Here is a 22,050-nt window from a genome sequence, read left to right as displayed (position 1 = left end):
ATTTCAAATAGTTTAATGGCTAAAAGGCTGATTAAGAGGCAACTAGATTCAATATAGTTTTTTTTTATGTGTTTGGAGATAACCAAGGTCATGATAATAGTAGGAATTTCAAATGACTATAAAATTCAGTTGGCATGGTAGATAATTATTTCCTAATAGTGGTGACTTTCTTCATGGGAAAGATTCCAAAAACCCTTCTGCTCTAGACTGAATCAGAACTGCTATATCTCACAACAGGTTTCTTTCTTTCTTTCTCTTTTTCTTTCTTTCTTTCTTTCTTTCTTTCTTTCTTTCTTTCTTTCTTTCTTTCTTTCTTTCTTTCTTCTCCAAGGAAATAGCTTTAAAACCCAAGCTTAGGTTGAGAATCGAGAATCGCTTTCTATAGACTAGAAACGTGGATAAATTGTGCAGAGCAACTGGCTAATGGTAAAATGCTAAGTGTGCATTCGCCATCACAGTGATGGAAACAGCTCCTTCATTCCCCTAGTGGATACCACCTACTAGTAGATCATTCTCCTGGTGCTCAATTTTTTTGTCCTTTTACATTGGTGATTCTCAACCTGGGTCGCCTATCAGATATCCTGCGTATCAGATATTTGCATTACAATTCCTAATGTTAGCAAAATTACAGTTATAAAGTAGCAATGAAATAATTTTCTGCTTGGAGGTCACCACAACATGAGGAACTGTATTAAAGGGTCACAGCTTTAGGAAGGTCAAGAACCACTGCGTTACATGTTCTGAATTATTAAATCACAACCATTTCTTCTGAAGGTGGCAAATGAAATGTTTCCTTTTAAACTTGATGAATAAAATCCAGCCTAATCTTGGTTCCCACATGCCTTTGAAGATGACTGAACAGAAAGAAAGAAAGAAAGAAAGAAAGAAAGAAAGAAAGAGAGAAAGAGAGAGAGAAAGAAAGAAAGAAAGAAAGAAAGAAAGAAAGAAAGAAAGAAAGAAAGAAAAAGAAAGAAAGAGAAAGGAAGGAAGGAAGGAAGGATGAACCCAGACTTTTTTGTTTGTTTTTGTTTTTGTTTATAGGAAATGAATTTGTTAGGTCACACTACATGCCAGAAAGATTCAAGGGGAAATGTCTTTGAAGCGCCTGGTGGATGGTCTCCTGATAAATACAAATTCTGTTTCCTCGCTTTCTCTCCATCTCAGTGTAGGTTGTGAACTCCCTCTTATAAACCTAGAGTCCACAATCTCACCGAAGTAGCAGAGGCTGTGAGCTTCACTGCCATTCTGCAGCTTGGCTCTGGCTTCTTCTCGAAGCCCATAAATCATTGTCAAACAAGAAAATCAAGTAATTAAGCTCTCTGGCCTGAATCTGATCTATACTATCAACCTTCAGCATGAAAAGGTATTCACTCATAAGGCTACTTAAATGCTCTAATAATGAACTTGGATTAGGGAAATGACTTGCTAATGCTTTTGCAAACACAGGGACTGAAGAGCCTGATTGCTTTCCAATCACAAGTACAAAATCCACTTGTTTTCAGTGGCTTGAACACAAAGCCAAAGCCAACAGCCATGGAAGAGGATGACAAAATTATTCATAAATGTTGTCTCTTTTTATAGTTGCCTCCACAAACTGCATGAGCTCTTTTTTTTTTTAATGATGACTTCAGGGAATTTGGCAAATTCATTTTATGGTCAGTTACCTTTCATCTTTCAAATCATACAAAACATGCAATTATTTAGAATGAAATAATTGGTTTAATAATCATAAGCTTGAAAAAGAACTTGAATTAAAATTCAATCTGTGGTCTGAATTATCACCACCTGAATACAGAAAGAATTTTATGTACGTGAACACATTAGTTTTATTAATATGCATAGGAAAGTATATGGTTTAACTTGATACACTTGTTTTGATGGACCCTTCACAGACTTGAACTTATGTTTATTAGGTAGTTGGGCATGATACAGGTTGAACACCTCTCAGTTCCAGGGCCTTGGCGAAATTAATCTCCAGTGGCTTGCCTGTGCCTTTGGTGAGCCTCAGAGATCGGATGCAACCTCGGAACCGAATGTTGGTAGTCAGGCCAAACTGATTGAGACCAGCTGAAAAGACAGAACAAGAGGGTTTGGGATTTTTTTCCCTCCTTACAAATGCTGGAGATCTGGACCAGAAACCTTGTGCACACTGGACAAGCACTCTACCATTGGGCTAACCCCTACTCCCAACACCCACACGGGGCCCCAACTGTCTGTAACTCCCCATCCAGGAGATCTGAGGCCATTTTTTTTCAGGAACCAGGCATGCCCATGGTCCACAGACACAGATGCAGGCCAAACATCCATGCACATAGAATAAAATAAAGAGAAAAGTCAAGTGCAACCCTGGAAGGAGACACTGTCAGTCTCCTCTAATGTCTTTTGTTCTATCAGCCTGCGCTGAATACTGCACACTGTTCTTGCTTCCTAAGCAGAAGGGCTTTGCATCAGGGAGGACAGAAATTGTCCTTTCAAAATGATGACAGCTCACTCTAGGAGTCTGTGTTGTTCCAGTGCTCATGAAGAAGCAGTGGCCTCATTGCTCAGTTCACCACTCTTGCTCATGGGCTCTTTAGGTAACTATGCAGTTCACATGCTGAATTTAATGGATTGAAGAAGGTTTGTTTGATTTTTAAATATAGATTTATTGCTTGGGTTTCTTTGTAATATAAATATAAACTCTATAATAACCTATGTGCGAAACTAGCTACATGTAACCTGGAGAATTCCAGAAGAGAACTGGAGGAAACAAGTTTGACAGCATTGTATGATTCCTCTGATACATTAATTTTAAACTCAGAGTTCCTTCCCCTGCCCCCACCAATTCTGCCTCAACTGCTGTGAAATGCTTTATATCTTTTATAAGGCAAATTCATTTCCTTTAGCTTTATCCTCCCCTTGGATGAAACTTTGGGGGTGATTATGAACATTTCAGCCCCATGTGGTTTAAATAAATGGTCCTCTCATTTTACAGACTGGAAATTATCGGCCAAGTGTTATTTATGGGAGGAGATTGCAAGGCTGGGAGCTAAGTACCCTTAAGTCCACATTCTTGGACATGGTTCTACAAATATACATGTTGAAAACCACAAACATAAGGAGCAAAGGACGTGTTTGCTGGAGCAGCGAGCACTCACCTGGGAAACCGCCAACAAAAACAGGGTCGTTGGTATCGGCTGATGTCGATGCTGAGTTTGGGCTCTGGGCATCCACCTGGTTTCCATCCACCACAAGCTCAAGGCGGTTTTTGATCTTCTTGGCAGTGACTCTATGCCACTGTCCATTACACATATGGCCCGGGATCCCAGCATCGTAGACTGCAGTGAATCGGCCAGCACCATTATCCACGTGGAACATAAGCTGGGAAGTAGGAAAATGAGCCGTCACAGGTGGATTCAGTAGAGGAACGCTCTACAGCCCACGCAGTGGAAATTAGAGTCTGGAGTGAACACAACTGAGGGCCTATTCAATGTTTTTCTAAAAAAAAAAAAAAAAAAAAAACTGGACCAAAGTTGAGTCTGGAGAAATAGCTCAGCAGTAAAGTGCTTGACATGCACTTAAAACTACTTAGTTTATTTTAAGTATTTGGTTCTGCTTATCCGTTCACGTGCTTAACCTTGCCTCTGAGTTCTTGGATGTTTTACTCTGTTGTTTATGGGACGGTTTGAAGACTAAGGGAAGAAGAGGGAAGCAAGAAGAGTGTATTTTAGATTATCTTTTCTTTGCAGGAAATGCCAGCACCAAAGGATGGAAATAATGGGTACAGTTGAAGTGCAGTTCTTGAGTTTGGTCTCTAGAACTCATGTGAAAAATCTGGATATGGCAGTCATGGGTTCATAATCTCAGCATAAGGGAAGCAGATTGGTGCTCACTGGCCAGCCAGGCTACGCTGCTGGGTGTGCTCCAAACCAGCAACAGAGAGTATCTCCAACAGTAAGGTAGACAACTCTTTGGGATAGCACTACACAGTGTCTTCTGGCCATCATTCTGTGAATCTGTGCCCACGTACACGTGTGCCTACAAATACACATGTACACATACATGCACAGGCACAATCACACACACACACACACACACACACACACACACACACACACACACACACACCCCACACACACAACCTAGAGGAAAGTTGACATGCAAAATTAAAGCTTGGGACCCAGTGACAAACCATGTTCTTTGCTCTTGGTTATTGCCAGTGTTACTAGACAATGTGAGTGTGTTGTTGGTTTTCATTTCAGAAAAACCACTGAAGTGAGTTCAGCAACAACCAAGAACCCAATCCACACAAAAATTTTCTGCCACACACCTTTTTAGAGTGTGAGTGTTCTTGATGAACCTCACAAAGCTTTCTTAGGAGAGATTGCTTAAAGTAACTCACTAATTGACTGACAAATTTGCTTTAAAGGATTGTTTTTAAATGTAAGCTTTTGATGTTTTAATTGTGTTTTTCTTTCTCCTTCGTGGTTTTCATTTTATATACAGGATTAAGAGTTACATAAATTACTTTTGGGGGCAAGTTTCATGTCACAGGTGCCCAGGACCCGAGCCAGAAGGCCAGTTAAACTCCCCACAAGGAAGAACTTGATTAGACGTTCTTGTTTAAATGAGAAAAATCTGTTTTTAGTAACATGGCAAGGTCCCTGAAATTTGAGACATCAGAATTCTTTTGAAGCTGATGAAGAAAAAGAACATGCTGGAATATTAAAAACATTAGTCAGCTTGGCAATAGACTTGACAAGGTAGACGAAAGAAAGAAATATTTTGTTTTAAAAAAGATTAATAAGGCTAGGCGAAAAGTTTGCAAAATCTATGGCAACGTAAATATTAGAGTTTAGGACACTGAGTGGAGTTTGTTAAAATGACGCTTTGCATCTCTCAAGAGTCTGGTGAAAAAAAATCACATGACATAGTGACATGTAAACAGTAAAAGGTTACAAGCAAGCAAGGAAACTTGAAAAAGATGTAATGAATGTAGGCTTCGAATATTCTACAAATCTAGAAAATTTTGTCTATCTGTTCATTTGTTCATCCTCTTTGGCTATAAGCTCCTGGATATTTTTTCTATGTTGTTTATGGGATGATGTGAGGAACACAAAAGAGAGAAAGGCAAGGAAGGTGTGTTTTAGATCAACCTGTCATGTTTCTTCTTGGGCAACATCAGGACCCCCAGGTGGGAAATAAAAGCACAGTGGAAATATAATCCTTACATATGAGTCAATCAGAAATTTTGTGAAATTGGGTTATTGGTTGTACACAAACTAGTAATACTTGTATACGTTTGCTTTTTTTTGGGGAAAAGTATCTGGGTGCTTGTAAGTGAAAACTGGGGACTGGTATGTGGCTGGCCTCAGTGTCACAGGGGAGATGCTTGCCTGTTGTAAGAGGTGGGCTGATTTCAGATCCCCTGAACCTCTTCTCTTTCCTCTGCACCAGCAGTTTTGTAGACTAGGTGCATAAAGAGAGCAGATGTCCTCGGAGCATCACACTAAGAGCTGAGCATCCAGAAACACTTGGTCCACAATTGGTCAGCACAATTGTGGTGTTGACTGACACATTTAAAGTATAGGCTGATGTACAGGATGATTGTGATAAAAGTGCACATGGATTGTGATGACCCAGAAGAAGGACAAGGGGGGAATGTAGCTTTCTTGCAATGAAGAAGCTGTCAAGACCTAAAAACGGAGCTGAGTGGGAACACCAATGTCATGAGAAGATGAGCTGTGTTTGGCCTGCAAACACTCTCTCACCTTCTCGTCAATCATTTCGATACCCATTCCATCCATTTTCTGACTGCTGATTCCCAGGAGAACTCCAGTGGGTCTTGTGGTACGAAATTCAAATTCTACAAGAAGGTCCAATCCCACTTTGAATCCACCAACTGGGAAAAAAAAATATTGATTAGAGTTTGAGGCTAAACAATTTTAATCTGCAGCTTCTCCAGCAGTGTGCACTTTATCACAATTGCTTATTTTCTTAGTTGCCGATGCCAGAGGCCAGGACTTTATCTATACTGCCCCTGGTTTTACTCTTGAGACTGCCACACAATGGAGCTTTGATCATTGAATAACTGAATGAGTGAGCACATGCTGAGACCGAATCGGTGAATAACCAAATGAATGAGCACACACTAAGACTGAATCATGGACTCTGAAAGCCAGGTATGATTATTTCAGAAGTCCGCTGGGTTAAGTAAAGCATTTCAATGATTACTCAGTAAAATTTTATTGAGACGCTCTAAATGGCACTACAGTGATTGGAGAGAGTTTAAACAGTCCTAAATATTTTATTAAACGAAGAGAAGAGTTGCAAATATAATTTTTATGGAAAGATTCTAGAACATAATCTTTTCTATATAACCCAGCTAATTCTTTTCTCTACACTTTTTAATATTTGGCTCATAGATTTATTCAGCCTTTAAATAAAAATTTAAGAGATTTCACTTAGGAATAAAATGATTTCCTAAGATCAGTTTAAGACTACATGAACTCCACAGAATATTAGGAAAGCATTCAAGAAAATCCTCTCTATACCTTCTATTTACTGTGCAAGCAATAAATATCACGTGTGAGCACAACTATCTCCAGGGAAGGCTGGCATCTGTGATGTGCTAGACTTTTTGTTCTCCTGCTTGATGAGTTTGCATGGGAAAGGGTGGATGGATTTAAAGCAAAATTTTCAAGTGAAGGGCAGAAAGAGCTGAATTGTTCTGGAAAATAAAACAGCAAGAGAGAAGAAGAAAGAAGAAAGGAATGATGTAAGGTGCTTCAACTGAAGACAGAGGTAGTGAGGAGGCTGATAAAATGTCCAGTGATTGGGTGGCTGGAAAGCTTTTTAAGAACAGAGATATTGAACTTGTTGTATTGAACTTATATGGTTTCCACCGAAGTAACCTGCAGCTCTTTCTACCCAAGTCTTAATGTGAACTGTATTCTGCTGTGAGTTGAAGTGATGGGAGGAGTTGCTGGAAATAGGAGAAGTGATTTCTTTCTTTCTCTTTTCTTTTTCCTTTCTCTCTGTTTTGGCTCAATTTGATACAGTGGCAGGAACAGGGAGGAGGATGACGAGTCAATCCATTCACTACAGATGTTGAAGCTTGGCATCGAAGCTGGCTAAGAAAATGGTATGGCAGCCCTGGGTGAATTTGCAGGAATACTGAGAAACTTTTTGACTTTCACAGAACATGACTTTTGGGTTCCATTACATCCTCCAGTATTTCCATACCTGACACATCCCCTCTTTTTTGGAATTCTGCTTTTATGGATCTAGGGTTTCCTCCCTAAGACCGTATTTGAGAATTCTAATATCCATTTCCACAACTTTGGCATGGAAGTATTCAACTCATATAATAAAGCTCTGCTCAAATCTGTTTCTCCATAAAACCTTTCCTGACTCCTAAGCAAAATTAATCCTTCTTGTAAATCTGCAGAACACTGTGTGTCTTTTATAGTATTTAAAAATTATTTTTCTTTTCCTTCTTGTGATTTCTCAGAAAATTGAATTTTTATTATTGGTAATATGCTTTTAAAGATAGGAATTACATCTCATTTACCCATTTCCTACAATTAGCATTCACACATTATGTCTTCCTGATTTTTCTCCTAATGAACGAATACATGTTACTCAAAAGCACACAGTCCTAAGTATTCTCTTATAGTAACTAATGTAAGGGGTTTTATGTAAGAAGAGGTTAGTTCTATTTTCCTTTATAATGCAATGTTTGATTTCAGTAATGTAGACCTATATTGGAAATTAATACTTAAAGCCAGCCAAAATGACATCTGTTGTCACTGTTAACAACAAATAGATACCACTGTGCATTACGTGTGTGTGTGTGTGTGTGTGTGTGTGTGTGTGTGTGTGTGTGTGTGTTGAAATGGAACCCTGAAAGGAATTTTAAAGGAAGAAAGGAAGATGCTTTCTGTGGTGGTATTGTGGTCCCCAAAATATTTTGCACTCTAATAAACTTATCTGGGGTCAAAGAACAGAACAGCCACAATATTAAACATAGAGGTTAGGCACACACCTTTAATCCTAGCATTCCAGAAGCAGAGATCCACCTGGATCTCTGTGAGTTCAAGGCCACATTGGAAACAGCCAAGCATGGTGACTCACGCCTTTAATCCCAGGAAGTAATGGCAGGAGGCAGAAAGGTATTTAAGGCGTGAGGAACTATAGCCTGTTTAAGCTTTTAGGCTTTTAACAGCAGTTCAGCTGAGATCCATTTGGATAAGGACTCAGAGGCTTCCAGTCTGAGGAAGCAGGATAGGCTGAGAAGTTGGCCAGACCCTTTAGGATTCATGCTACCTAGCTATCTCATTTACAGGAAGTTAGAACACTGAAAAGCAGACCTTTCCATGTGTGCCTTCTTGCACAGTTAGAGTCATCTTGCTGCCATTGATCTCTAGTGAAGGAAACAAAACAGACTCTCCAAATACCTATTTCCCTACGACTTATTTTTTCTGTCAGTTCTTATCAGAATCATACATGAACATTTTTGTTGTCATTGCTGGTTTACTTCGGCATTCTTAGAGACTGAACCCAAGGCCTCACCCATGCTAGGCAAGTGCTTTACCATTGAACTACAGCCCCCGTCCCCACAAACCATATGTGAATGTTTTAGAGGTTTTTTTTTTTTTTTGTTAGTTATAGAAACTACTTTTGGATTTAAATGAAGAATAATAGTTCAGGACCTGGGGGACTTCTGTTTCGTGGCATAGGTAAGAAGTCAGTATTTCTACATCGTGAATATCAACAGAAAGAAAGTGAAAGTGCCTCACCTGCTCTAGCAAAACCTGTTCCGTCAAAGTAAGTTCCCCGCTGCGCATTCGCAAAGCATGTCCCAACGTGGAAGCTGGAAGTGGGCTGGTCCAGGTTAACGGGGGCCTGTTCCATGTGAAGATTCCTAACGCAGCCATCAAGACTGTAGGTCACCTGAGCAGTTGGAGAGAGGAAGTAGATGCCAATTTAGCAGTGTTTTGCCTCTATGCGTAGTCAGTCATCTGGGGGGGGGGGGCGGGTTATACTATGTGCAGTCATTAGCCAGTTGTCCTAGAACATACCTTGAAGCTGCCTGGGTCTGGACTTCTGTACCCCAGACTTGACAGCACAGCTGACCAAATCCAACATTGAACTTGTCCACCCCGGATGTATCTAGCCAGGACCACAATCACCTGATAATCTAAGGACTGGGTTACACTACGTGACCATTGACTTGACGGAGCTGCGAGCTCCATGTGAGGATGGTAACTTTTGATTAGTCTCTTCTATTCCTAATCTCGTGTTTCTAAGGATAATTTCTTAACCTTACTATCAATGCATTCTGTTGTGATCTATGTTTCCTTTTCTACTAAAAAAGACAAGTTTGGATCAGTTCTACTTCCTTAGAACAAAAACCCAATGAAAGCAATGGTCCCTCCCCTCAGAAAATATATACACAAGATGTGAAAGTTTATATAAAATATTTTAGGGATGATGAAATTTAGGACTAACTTAATCCTATGCTCTGATCCACTATAGTCCGTTGGATTTAGAAATTCAAGTTGATCGTTTTTGCTATCATCACTCCAGACTCATGCTTTTGATAGGAAGGTAGTTATGAAAAAAGGTAATATATATTATTCACATATATACACAGACACAGCCAGGTGCTGAGCGTTATGACTGTAATAGTGATGGACTTTGAGGCATAAACCTGCACTTGCTAAGTAAGTGAAGAAGTCTATCACACTTGTCTGTAATACAGTCACTAAAAACCCTAATCCCATGTGTGTCTCAGAATCATGCTTTCCAAGGACACAAGCCAAGTTTACAAAACTTAACTGGTAAGTATTAGTTTGTACAATTATTAAGCTTTTAAATTCTAAAGTCAAAATTTTGTAGGTACTCTTTAAATTCTGCATCTATTAGGAGTTCTAAAAGAACAACATGGATATTATGACCTTCATTTTCCTTGTTATCTGGTGCTTTCCATATGCCTAGTCCTTTCCCAAACACCTTACATGTATTATCTCCTTTAATCTTTATGGGATCTTTATTTTGTTGGTATTATCATATTTTGAAAATAGTTCCTTTAAAGAGAAGCAGAATGATTTGCTTAAGGTTATACAGCTAGTGTGAATATCTAGTTAAGCAGATATTCAAACCAAGGATGTTGGATACCAGGGTCCACATCAGTGTTTTGTGGTAATATCTTGAATAGGCAAGGCTGCCCACAAGACCACCTCCATTTCTCTAATAAGATGATTTCCCACATACCAGTAAGTAATGATGAGAAATGGGATCTCAGAATTAAAAAAAAAAATACATGCACAAGTCACTAACTCTGTCAAATAAGCGACAAGGAATTAGAGACTCACTGGACCAATTCTGCGTGTGGTATAGTTGATCGGCAATCCACCAACATACAGCATCCCCACAACATCCAGGATATCAGCTTTCTTGGGACTGATGGTTTGGTTGGAAGCATCATCGACATACAGAGTTCCTTCTTGCTTCACTCTCATAATCTTAATCTATAAAGGTGAGGAGGCATCATTAACGTCAATCTTGAACACAAACACAAGACACAGAACTTTTCTGGTATTTCTGAGGGAAAACAATATCCTTTATGTGCTAAGCCCACAATACAAGTGAAAGCAAGTATGTTTTACAGAGCATAGCAAATGCTGTCATTGAATATATTTTTTTCTGATAATTTTTTTTAGCTAAAATTGCAGAAATAGAAATAGAAATATATGCTTCAGAGGTGGATGTGTCATAAAGAACTTGGTAGACTAACAGCTCTGCTTTGAGCTGAGAGAGATACAAATGTCATTTTATTATTATTATTATTATCATCATTATTAATTGAAACAAGCTCTCACTGTATAGCCTAGGTTGGCTCTGAACTCAGGATTCTGTTACCCCAGTCTCTCCAGTGCTGGTATGGTAACCATGCATCATTGTATTCAGTTTCCATGTCTACCTTTAGTAGTGTGTTAAGTTGGATGAGCAAAGCCCGGGATCCTCATTGAACTTCATATATGCCTATTAAGTCCTCCTTGTGAAAAATTTTAGGAAGGAAGAGCAGGGCAGGGGAGGGGCGTTGCCATTCCTGGAGCAGCTGATTGGTCAAAAGTCAGGGAGGGAGCGTAAACCTGAGATCTGCTGAAATCATGACAGGAGGGAATGAGAGAAGGGGAGGGATGTTAGGCTTGGGGAGTCTGCATTCAGCCAAGGGAAGATGGAGGCCTTTAATGCTGGGGCACTCTAAAAGCAACTTAGGGCAGGATTAGGACAATATAATACCACATTTTAAACATCTATTGTGATTTATGAAGTAATTTTTTTAAACTTTCACAAATGAAATCTGTCCTAACTATTAAGGTTAATTATTCTACATAAATTGCCTTTACTAATCTCAACTTGGTGGTCCAACAATATGTCATTTCCCCCCCCCCCCGACACACAAGTGTTTATTTATTCTTCTATTAGCCAGAGAACAGAAGAAACCTTAGCATGACCTCCCTCCTCAGGAGCCACACTTGCTATTTTGAAGGTCCCAAGCAGAAAAGATCTCATAGCTTCTTTCTGGGGGTAACAAACTGATTGACCTGCGGTTTGTATTGAAATTCTATTCTCTTCCATTCTTTGGCTTTCTCTCTGACATGACAAGCCAAAGCAGGTTAATCCATCACATCCAACGTCTAATAATATTGCACTCTGAAAATTAAACATTTCATTGGTCTACCTAGGGAAACTTTACTTAATAGGCTATCACAGGTGCAGAGACAAATTTTGAGTTTTTGTTTTAATCAGGCCACATATTATCTACTTGCAGTCTTGCCAAAGAGGAATAAGTTGGCAAATGAGCCTTCTGTGCCTACAACAGCACCAGTTTCTGGATGTAAGGCCAACGTTTAAAGTTGTTGCAAATGACTGTTGGTGGAAATGGCACCTCGGGGCCCCTTAAACTTGTTATTGCAGAGATTTCCAGCCTCCTGGTTTTTCAGATCAAAATGTGCTAGGGTGAGGGCTAAGTCTTAGAGCCCATCTTAATGTTGCCAAGTTTTGCTTTGGCCGCATATTATTTCTTAGTAGAGAGGGATGCACAGTCTTGGACTAAACATTATTTCTCTAAGCTGAAAACAAAAGCGTCATAATGAACACACTCTGTTGTCCTCCGATTCTCACTTAAGCCAATGGAACCATCTTCAATTACCTGGCCCTGTTTTGTGCACAGATGCTTGGGGACCACAGTTATATAGCAAAGACAGGACTCTAGGGTCATAATGAGCTCATATGGTGAAACAGAAACCTACTCCAGTCTAAACACGTTCTTAAGGCTCTGGCCATTGTTCAGTCTCTGCACTGGCCATTTGTTCAGTCTCTGCAAATTTCTGTAACCCTAGAGTTAGGGTCTGCATTGACAAATCAGTAGTGGTAGGGGAAGGTCCAGGCTGTCTCCAGGACCCTTCTTAGAATACCACCTGTAGCTAGAGTTTTCCTGCCTGGCCCACAGTCAGGACAAATCTCTGTCACCCGCCAGTCCCACAGCCTCTCAGACCCAACCAAGTAAACACAGAGACTTATATTGCTTACAAACTGTATGGCCGTGGCAGGCTTCTTGCTAACTGTTCTTACAGCTTAAATTAATCCATTTCCATTAATCTACACCTTGCCACGTGGCTCGTGGCTTACCGGCATCTTCACATGCTGTTTCTCATCATGGTGGCTGGCAGTGTCTCTCTGACTCAGTCTTCCACTTCCCAGCTTTATTTTCCTCCTTGTCCCGCCTATACTTCCTGCCTGGCCACTGGCCAATCAGTGATTTATTTATTGACCAATCAGCAACACACTTGACATATAGAACATCCCACAGCAACCACCTGTAACCCAGGGACTGTTACCTTGTGCCACTGGCCATCGTTGATTCTGGTGGGGATCATGGTGCTAGTGTCTCCACTTCCCAAGTCATAACTGAAGTAGGGGAATCCATTTCTCAGTTGAACAGTAGCAAAATCGGCATGATTGATCCGAGCCATGTAAAAGAGCAAGCCTGATTCGGCTTCTGTTCGCACTTCCAATTCAATTGTGAGGCTGTGAGATGCAAATGTGGAAAGGAAACAGAAAACTAAGAGCATTGTTCGGCTATGAAAAAGTGGTATCATATAAGGGGGGTGCACATTGATGAAGGATATAAAATCTGTAATGGAGGGGGGACTTTCTAAGGTTATGAATCTCCTGCATATGAGCTCAAAGCAAACAGAATTCTATTTTCTACTTCATTCAATGGATGAAAAACAAACAATCCTCTAACACTAGGGATTTTTACATGTAGTTGATTAGGCTTGATTAAATGTGAATATTCAGTGCTTTGATGATTGGTTCCCGTGTCATGCTCTAGAATAATACATACCGGTTTTTAACTTTGGTGTCATCAAAGGCAAGAGCGATGTGGCTGTTTTTGGAAAGCCCAAACTGCTTGCTCCCTGCCAGAAGAGCTGGTTCTGATTCTGCAACACAGGGGCCCTGAGAAAGACCAAGGACAGGAGATAAGATTGCAGCCTTTTGCAAACAGACACTGCTGTGGTCTGCTTGTTCCTATCTGTTCCCTTCCTGACTTTGAACAATGCAAAATTCCTCAAGAACAACCCTCCCCCCTGCCCCCCCCCACTCATCTCTGCAGTCTGCAGCACACCCAGGTGCTTATGAAGTGCTCAGTGAATTTGAACGAGTGCTCCTTAGCCACAGCCTGGAATTGCTGAAGGGATGTGTTAAAAAAAATGTATCGATACATTCATATTTTCCTTACTCTCCAAGGGAAACATGGTTGATATTTCTGGGGAAATTGCATTTTCTTTTCCACATTTACTTCACTGATGAGGAGTTTTGTTTTCAGAAGATGGAACAGGGAGAATTATGGGATAGCCACGTGGATTGTAAGAGCAGAAAAATATGTTCCTTCTTGCCCTCGCCATTTCCATTTCTCATTACAGTATTTTTTTTTTCCTCAAAAATTATCAGTCCACTAGAAGGTTGCCGTAAATTCAGAATTTCAAGATGGTGTATCTAAACCTGCAAGTCAGCCCATTCAGGGCCTTAGCTAGTTGCTAGGCAACTAGCATGAGGTTTTTTTTTTTTTTTTTTAAATGCAACCCACCATACACCATTTCCACTGCTGCCATTCAAAGATCAGCTTCCTAGGGTGCTTGGGAGGCGCAACTAGGTACATAGAAGTGCAGTTACTAGCTTTAATATTACACTGTCACCACCTGGAAATTCATAATAATTTTTGATGAAGGGGCTCTGCATTTCCCTTTTGCACACGGCCTCGCCAATCATATAACCAATCCTGGCGATTTGGACTATAATACACAGCTCAGGAAATGAGGCTCCTCAAATGACAAAGCCACAAGCCTTCTCCTCATCCGTTCTCTATTTTCACAGGCTAGCTTGCTGTACAGGTGGCTGACGAAGTCGTTTAGAACACAGGCTACGTGAGAATCCATAACAATAACGTGCACCCTTGCACGCACACATCTGCTTTTCAGATCTGAGATTAATAGCTACGAAAGGGCAGCCGCCCCAGCCAACGCTGACTAAGCAGGGCCTCCCAAACAGCCCGGGGCAGGCTTTTGATGAGGGGTGTTCTTCTCCAGCAGAGTACTTCAGACATGACTCATCAGCACCTAGGACATCTTTATGCAAGGAAAAGCCTTATTCTCTTTTCTCTTGAGCTTAGTCAAAGGCACTGCTATGCCGCAGCAGGTAAAAGGGCTTAAAAGTGTTTTTGAAAGCTCTAAAATTGGTCTTTATGGAGGTAGCTCCTTTCTTGCCTCCCAGGAGATGGTCAGTTACGAAGAGAAGACTGGCCAAAATTCGTACAGCTATGCAAAAGCCCAGTGGGTAGGGCAGGATAATTCTATTCACAACACCCAGCAGTACTGTCCTGATTACATGGTCAACAAAGAAAGCCCAAATGGAAAGCCTTCAGTGGCTTAATGTCCCGTCCCACAAAGGCTACGGATAGAATAAGGATCATTTATCAGGCTTTCAGGGGTATTTCCTGTACAGAGGACCTTCTCAGCAAATATCATAATGTGTAGCCTTTCTTAGAATTCTCCAAGAGAATCTATATGTTGTGAGTTTTGGGAACAGAATTTTACCATAACACTTAAACTTTTAGCTCTGAAAACAGATATATTGAAAAGCCAATGGATGCCAAGGAATTAGGAGCCAATAATGTGCAGCCTGAAGAAATCCACTAGTAGGTAATGCTGCTGTTACTCCTGCTGCAGCCACTTATCCATTCACCGAAGGCTACGTTAACACCAAATAATACTCTAATATGTCATTTTCTAATGTGACTTTTTGAATGATCAGGATGACAGTTGTAAAGATTAGGTATTTTGTTAGTGGTATGTTTTGGACAGCCTTTGTCTTTGAATGCCATGTGGTAGCTGAACCCCATGACTTTGCCTGTTGGGAGACTGAACAGGTACGGAACAGGTCCCCACTGACCATGAAACTATTGTTAAATTTTCTAGGCAGTCATTTTAGAAACACTTTAAGCTGGAAGGGATTTAGTCCAGGTCCTTTGACTCCGATGTCATTTTATAGCATGATTCTGATGTCATTTTATAGCATGACTCCTTAGGCAAGAGGAGAATACTGTAAGAGACCAGCTTCATGTCTGTATAAGGGAGCGGGGGATCAAGAAGATCAGTGAATATGACAGTGTCCTCAGATTGCTCAAAGCCATAGAAGAGAGTGGTAACAAGCCCATCCTCTAACAGGCCAGCCCTGCGTATAGCCACAGTGGCAGATTCTTACCGCCGATTGTTGACAGGATGCATACCCTGTATATTAGTAAACACATCCATAATCTATATCCCATCATAAAACCGGTCCTTGGCAAAGGATAGAGGTGTGACTGTGGTGGATTATGTGAGTATATATCTACCTTAGGACTTAAATGTTTAAAAAAAAAAATTCTCTTCCAAGACAATGTTTCCCTGCGAATCCACACATCTCCCCTTGCTTGGCTTCACCTGATCTTGCCAAATCTCCATCACCTGGGGGGGGGGGTCCGATGTTAGGGTGGGTCCAGGGTCCACTCCAGAGGTTTGCCTGCTGTGGTGGGGGCTTCCCTTCCTCCCTGCTCTTGGACAGAGGGTAGACCTGCTCTTACTGTAGCATAGCTTCTTCTCCCTTTCCAACCTTCTAAGTGGGGGAATACCCGAGAGCAGCTAGCAAATGGTTCTTCTCACGGAATGAATGAAGCCATCTCGTCAGCAAGGACATTTTCAAGCCAGTCCTCCATAGAAACCTAAGCTAAGCAAGAGCGGTTAGAGGAACGGTCAAAGCACAGCTTTTTTTCTTTTTCTTATTCCTCTCAGCTGATGAGGGCCCGAGAAAGGTCTTTTCCTGTATTTTGGAAACACTGACCTCTGAAACGTGTTAAAACAACAATAATAATAATTTAGAAAAAAAAAATCAACCTCAACAGAGGCTCATCAATCTCAACATGTTACACTTCTGCCACCTGGTGGTGATGCTTGATAATACATGTACTATACGGGGAAAGGTGATAAAGGACAAATTGCTTTGTCTCTGCTTTGTAGGGGATAATTCTTAGGCACGCAGGGATGTGGGAGGCTCAATGGAGCAGTGTATCTGTTGATGAGGGCGTGAAGTGGCTTGAAAGGATTCTGAAGGGAGCCATATTTCCTGGAGCCATTGTCACAAGGCAAGAGGTCAGTTGTCATGGCAAACAAACCTTCCCGTGGTTAAACTTCAAGTCAGAATAAAGCAGTGGTCGTTTCTAATTCCTGATGCAAAGTTGACACTTGGAAACAAATGATCAAATCCAAGGCAGCATATCACTTCTTGGTAATCATACTTTGACTTTAGATAGCTGTAGAGCAGAGATTTCAACGGTGTTCATCCAAATGGACACCAAATGATGACTCATGCTAAAAGTTGTGTAATTTTCTTCCTCTATGAGTCAATGATCCCACTAATAAGTGTGGGCTCAACTCCCATCTGATCCTTGCTTTTGATGATCACTGTGGGTGAATACTAAATAGGTACTTTTGCAGCACCAGCTTCAATGTCCTGACTTATACAATACCTCCTGCTGTGTTTGTTGAGGCACTGAATCATGTTACCTCCTTGTATGTGAGCTCTTTGGTGGGGACGGGATCTTTCCAGTGATATGCCTTAAGACAGGCTCCTTGGAGTGTGGAGAATGTGCATTTATCCTTTGACTACGTGTCAGTGCCCAATTGATTTATCCTATGGCTTCAACTGTACATAGCTTTTAAAGTTGTAGCATTGATGTTGCTACAGGAATCACTTTCTACTGCTCTGGGTTTTTTTGTTTTGTTTTGTTTTGTTTTTTTCCTTTTTAGCTCACTTCTTCTCTTCAATTCCCAAAGAGACCTTATCAGAACTCTTCATTTCTACCAGAACTTGGAAGTGCTACATTCAACACTCCAGGAAGATTCAAATAAAAGAAATGCAGCCAACTTGTTGTATGCCAATCCTCATGGGCTGTGCTTTTCAGGAAGGCTTAGAATCAACAGTGCACACTTGTCCCATTTGAACACATCAATATATTTCTGTATTGATAAGCCCAGATGCTTACCCATCCCACCACTGTCATTCTAGATGAGAAATATTCACGAATACAACACGCAGGGAATCTCTACCTATCCCCCCTGGATATTAGGGGGCTAAATAATCAGAAAAAAAATACAAGGGGCTGCTAGGCTCTGGCACTGTGAAATGAGATAACATGATAACACACAGGAAATATTGTGTAATCTAGGATGGTGGACCATGTAATAACTACAGGGTTGACATATCCATTTCACATGGCAGGGCTGTCCCAGGGTACTTTTCAATTAGCCTGAAGCCTAGTGAATGTTTTCTTTGCACTCTAAGTGGCTGGCAAGGTAGGTGTGAGGGTATAAGGAAGATAAGGATGGGCAGGAAGGACAGGGGTTCCTGTCAGTCAGGAAATATGAGGCTTGTAAATAGTTCTCACTTCCAAGATTAATCTGTAATGATTTTAAATATCTAAACTCAGAAACGTTGAGAATTAAAAATAGATAGAAACAAGTTCCAAAAAGCATTTAATTCTTGAGTTTGAAATTGCTTATAAATAGAACACTCATCAGCACCTGAGGGCTCTTAGTGCGTATGTCCACCTTGGAAGTGTGTAAGGTTAGACCAACTAGTTCTCATAGAAGGATTAACAGCATGGTGGGGTGTTAGCACAGGCTAGGCCTTGTTCTAGGTATTTTACGGACTGTATATAACTCCGCACCTAATGACCTTCAAAGCTAGGTAGGTGTCCTGACTCACTGCATTACTTCACACTCAGAGAGGACTTCGCCTGCACAGCTCACTGAGCAATGGTAGGTGGCCTGTTCACCCTCTCTCTGTTCCTTCCTAGGTAGCAATGATGATATTAATCTTACATTTATTGGGTTTTTGATAAATATGTTTTATAAAATAAATTACTAAATTGTTAACTTTAGTCACTTCTAAAAAGAAGATTATGTTTTCCCAAAAAGGAAAAAAATAAACCAAATTAAAATGGATAATATGTATCATATGAAATGGGAGCCAAACCTCTAAAATACAATTCTGCTTGGTGTGATGGTGCACGCCTGCTGTGGGATGTTCTGTATGGCAAATGTGTTGCTCTGATTGGTCAATAAATAAATCACTGATTGGCCAGTGGCCAGGCAGGAAGTATAGGTGGGACAAGGAGGAGAATAAAGCTGGGAAGTGGAAGGCTGAGTGAGAGAGACACTGCCAGCCGCCACGATGAGAAACAGCATGTAAAGATGCCGGTAAGCCACAAGCCATGTAGCAAGGTATAGATTTATAGAAATGGATTAATTTAAGCTGTAAGAACAGTTAGCAAGAAGCCTGCCACAGCCATACAGTTTGTAACCAATATAAGTCTCTGTGTTTACTTGGTCGGGTCTGAGCGGCTGTGGGACTGGCAGGTGAGAGAGATTTGTCCTGACTGTGGGTCAGGCAGGAAAATTCTAGCTACACACGCCTTTAATAATTCCAACACTTGTGAGGCAGAGGTGTGGTGGTATTTTACTTGTACTGAAATGTGATTTTAATTGTATGTTAATAAATAAAGTTGCCTGGGGGTCAGAGCTATTAGAGCCATAGCAAGTGTGTGGTGGTGGTGGCGCACGCCTTTAAGGACCTGGAGGGTGGTATATACAGACAGTGACGAGGCAGTCACGTGTTTGGGTTTACAACCAATGAGAAGGCAGAACAGCTAGACTATATAAAGACATACACACAGAAAGTAGCCCCTTTTTCGGAGAGCTCTCTTGGCTGAAGCAGGATAGCTGAAGCAGGAAGGGTAAGGCTCTTAGTTCTGACCTCTTGACTTTCTTCTCTGAATCGGCTCTGTGTTTCTTATTTAATAAGACGGTTGGTTACATCTACACAGAGGCAGGTGGATCTCTGTCAGTTTGAGGCCAGCCTGGTCTACAGAGTGAGACTCTGTTTTAAAACAAACAAACAAACAAAAAATCATGAAGTTGGAAAGTCCTAAAACAATTCTGACCCTCCAGTCACAGATATGTAGGAGGAGAAATAGCAGGTAGAGTTCAGGTCTCTATTACTTGTGTGTATAATCTGAGTCCACACTGCAACTTCTCTCATGGGGTCACGGAAGAGTTAGGATTCTGTGCTGAGGTGAATTAGAAGTAAAGATTGTTGCTCTTGCAGAGGATCCTAGCACCCACATGAAGGTTCACAAACATACTTTAGAAACTAGATCCAGTTCTAAAGGATCTAGTACTTTTTTCCTGAACTTTGTGTGCTTCACGTGGTGCACAGACATACATGCAGGCAAATACTCATACATATTAAAAAATAAATACTTTACAAAAGAGTTGGGATTGCCAAGATCTTTTCTACCCATGAAACAGTTCTTTCTTGATCTACAAGTTGGGCTGCTCCTCAAGCCCTTGGCTTCAGTCTTGTCTACTAAACTCAGTGTTGTGTTTTTGAAAAAGTTAAAGCATTTTTGCTAAGAGAAAATGAAAACCAGAATTAGAATAAGAGGTTGCAAGAAAACTCATTTGTAAAAATCTCCATGTTTCTAAAAACTGTGCTCTTCAGAAATCAGAGTGGTGTGCTTGAGGGACCCCTTAAAGCCAAGTTTGTAGGGTTTACAGGAATATCCTAGACTCTAATGGGTTGTATAGTAGGAGAGAAGCACAAAGGGACACTAGGTTCTGGCACTGTGTCAAGTGAGATAACATGTGGGAAATGCTTTCTAACTTTGGATGGCTGACAATGTATTAACCACAGATTGGGCTATCCATTTCACAAGGAAAAAATGAGGGGCTCCATAGAGACTACCAATAATCTTCTCTATCCAAACAAACCAACACACAAAGATGAAAACCTACTGATAAGAAGGTCCAGGAGGTTTTGCTTGACCAAATATGATAACTAATTAAGAGGCATCCTATTGATGCATCTGTTGGAAGCATCCATGTAGCAGTGGTACCCCAGGGAGAAATCATCCTACTTGACCATGGGTTTCCTGTTATTTATTTACTGGTAACTCTAGGCATTTCTCTTTGTAAAGACTAGGATAACAATAATTCTAATTAACTAACTAACTAACTATATATGAAAATAAAATAATATTTTATAAAAATAAAATCCCAATTTTCAAAGTTCCACATACACCATACCCTTTGATTATATCATCACAAGAATCATGATTATAATATACTTATTATTATCAATTCATTATAATAACTCTAGTAGTGTAAGACTCAGTTTTCAAAAGCTTAAATGTTGATCGTAGTAGATAATCAGTTTTTCTGAATGGTTACTATTTGGCCTGTCACGTAATAAGACTTTCCAGGGACAAGGAACTAGTTAAAGAATAAGCTAAAGGAGAGGATGCTGTGTCCAAGTGTTTTCAAAATATTTACTTAGGACCACACATGCTCTAACTTTCATTAGCTGTGGACTACAGCTGTGATTGATGCCTATGCTCCTGGGTGCAGTGAGATAGACCATCTCTGATGTAATGGTGAGATTGTAAGCTGTAGTAACTTCTGGAAAAAGCAATTTTGACATACATGAGAGCCTTAGATGTTTCCATGTTTTGGCTTCATAGTTTCCTACTAGAAATCTAATACAATAATGAGTGATGGTGAGTTTAATTCTCAGATGTACTTGGTTGCTTATAGTTTCTAATAGTGAAAACTAGAAACCCCATCAGCAGCCCTCAGTGGGCTAGTCAAAGTACAATGAATTGTAAAGGCAAAATGTTGTGCTCACTAGCAGCTAGATTTCAGGGTCTGATCTAATGGATTAAAAATACCATCCTGACACTGACCAGTTGTTTGCGTGAACCCGTGAGTTACTTTAGATAGCCAATTCTTATCCAATCTACTGAAAATGGGATGTCAATTTGGATTTCACAGAGCTGTTATGAGAACTACACATCACATTGGAGAGAATTTGTTTGGCTAGAGGTGGGCACATAGTAAGTCTTGAAAACCGCAAATAGAATCATTAGTATATGCTTAGTATATTTCAGGCAGTTAGAAACTATCTTCTAAAACTCTGATGGAATTTGACAGCTGGGCTATTAATATCCTCACTTTACAAGTTAGGGTCCTGGCCTTGATTGCTAAGCAGCTTTCCCACATTCACTCAGATGGTCGGCTTGAGAGCTGGGATTGGGGCATTGGTTGGTGACTAGATCTAAGGATTTCATGAAGGATATCCCAACTCTTATAATGCGGCATATTTTGTGTGACTCCTTCTGTGTGTGTGTGTGTGTGTGTGTGTGTGTGTGTGTGTGTGTGGTGTGTGTGTGTGTGTATGTACAATAGAAATCATGTCAGACACAGACACACATCTATGTGATATTTACAGACAGTTGCAGTTATGTATTACCAGTTTTAAAAATTAAAACCACAAATTATATGAGATTTATGTGTAAAATTCAAAGGGACTTCACACCAGCATGATTATCTCTGTTATTGGTAT

At 40.5% G+C, this 22,050-nt stretch overlaps 1 protein-coding gene across 1 annotated transcript in view; it reads right to left on the bottom strand.

The window, feature by feature from the left end:
• Positions 1-1,703: 1,703 nt before the first annotated feature.
• Lama2 (laminin subunit alpha 2) overlaps positions 1,704-22,050 on the bottom strand; it is a 581,125-nt gene continuing 560,778 nt past the window's right edge. Inside the window, exons 58-64 of the mRNA XM_059272617.1 lie at positions 13,400-13,512; positions 12,891-13,080; positions 10,359-10,514; positions 8,781-8,934; positions 5,751-5,881; positions 3,138-3,360; positions 1,704-2,067 (exon numbers count right to left, since the gene is read on the bottom strand). Coding sequence (XP_059128600.1) covers positions 1,910-2,067; positions 3,138-3,360; positions 5,751-5,881; positions 8,781-8,934; positions 10,359-10,514; positions 12,891-13,080; positions 13,400-13,512 — 1,125 coding nt within the window. The 3' untranslated portion in view covers positions 1,704-1,909. The remainder of the gene's footprint in view (positions 2,068-3,137; positions 3,361-5,750; positions 5,882-8,780; positions 8,935-10,358; positions 10,515-12,890; positions 13,081-13,399; positions 13,513-22,050) is intronic.

This window comes from Peromyscus eremicus, chromosome 8b, assembly GCF_949786415.1.
Source record: "Peromyscus eremicus chromosome 8b, PerEre_H2_v1, whole genome shotgun sequence".
NCBI classification, from domain to species: domain Eukaryota; kingdom Metazoa; phylum Chordata; class Mammalia; order Rodentia; family Cricetidae; genus Peromyscus; species Peromyscus eremicus.
Note: the sequence above shows the minus strand (reverse complement) of the source record. Positions and strands in the feature narration are given on the sequence as shown.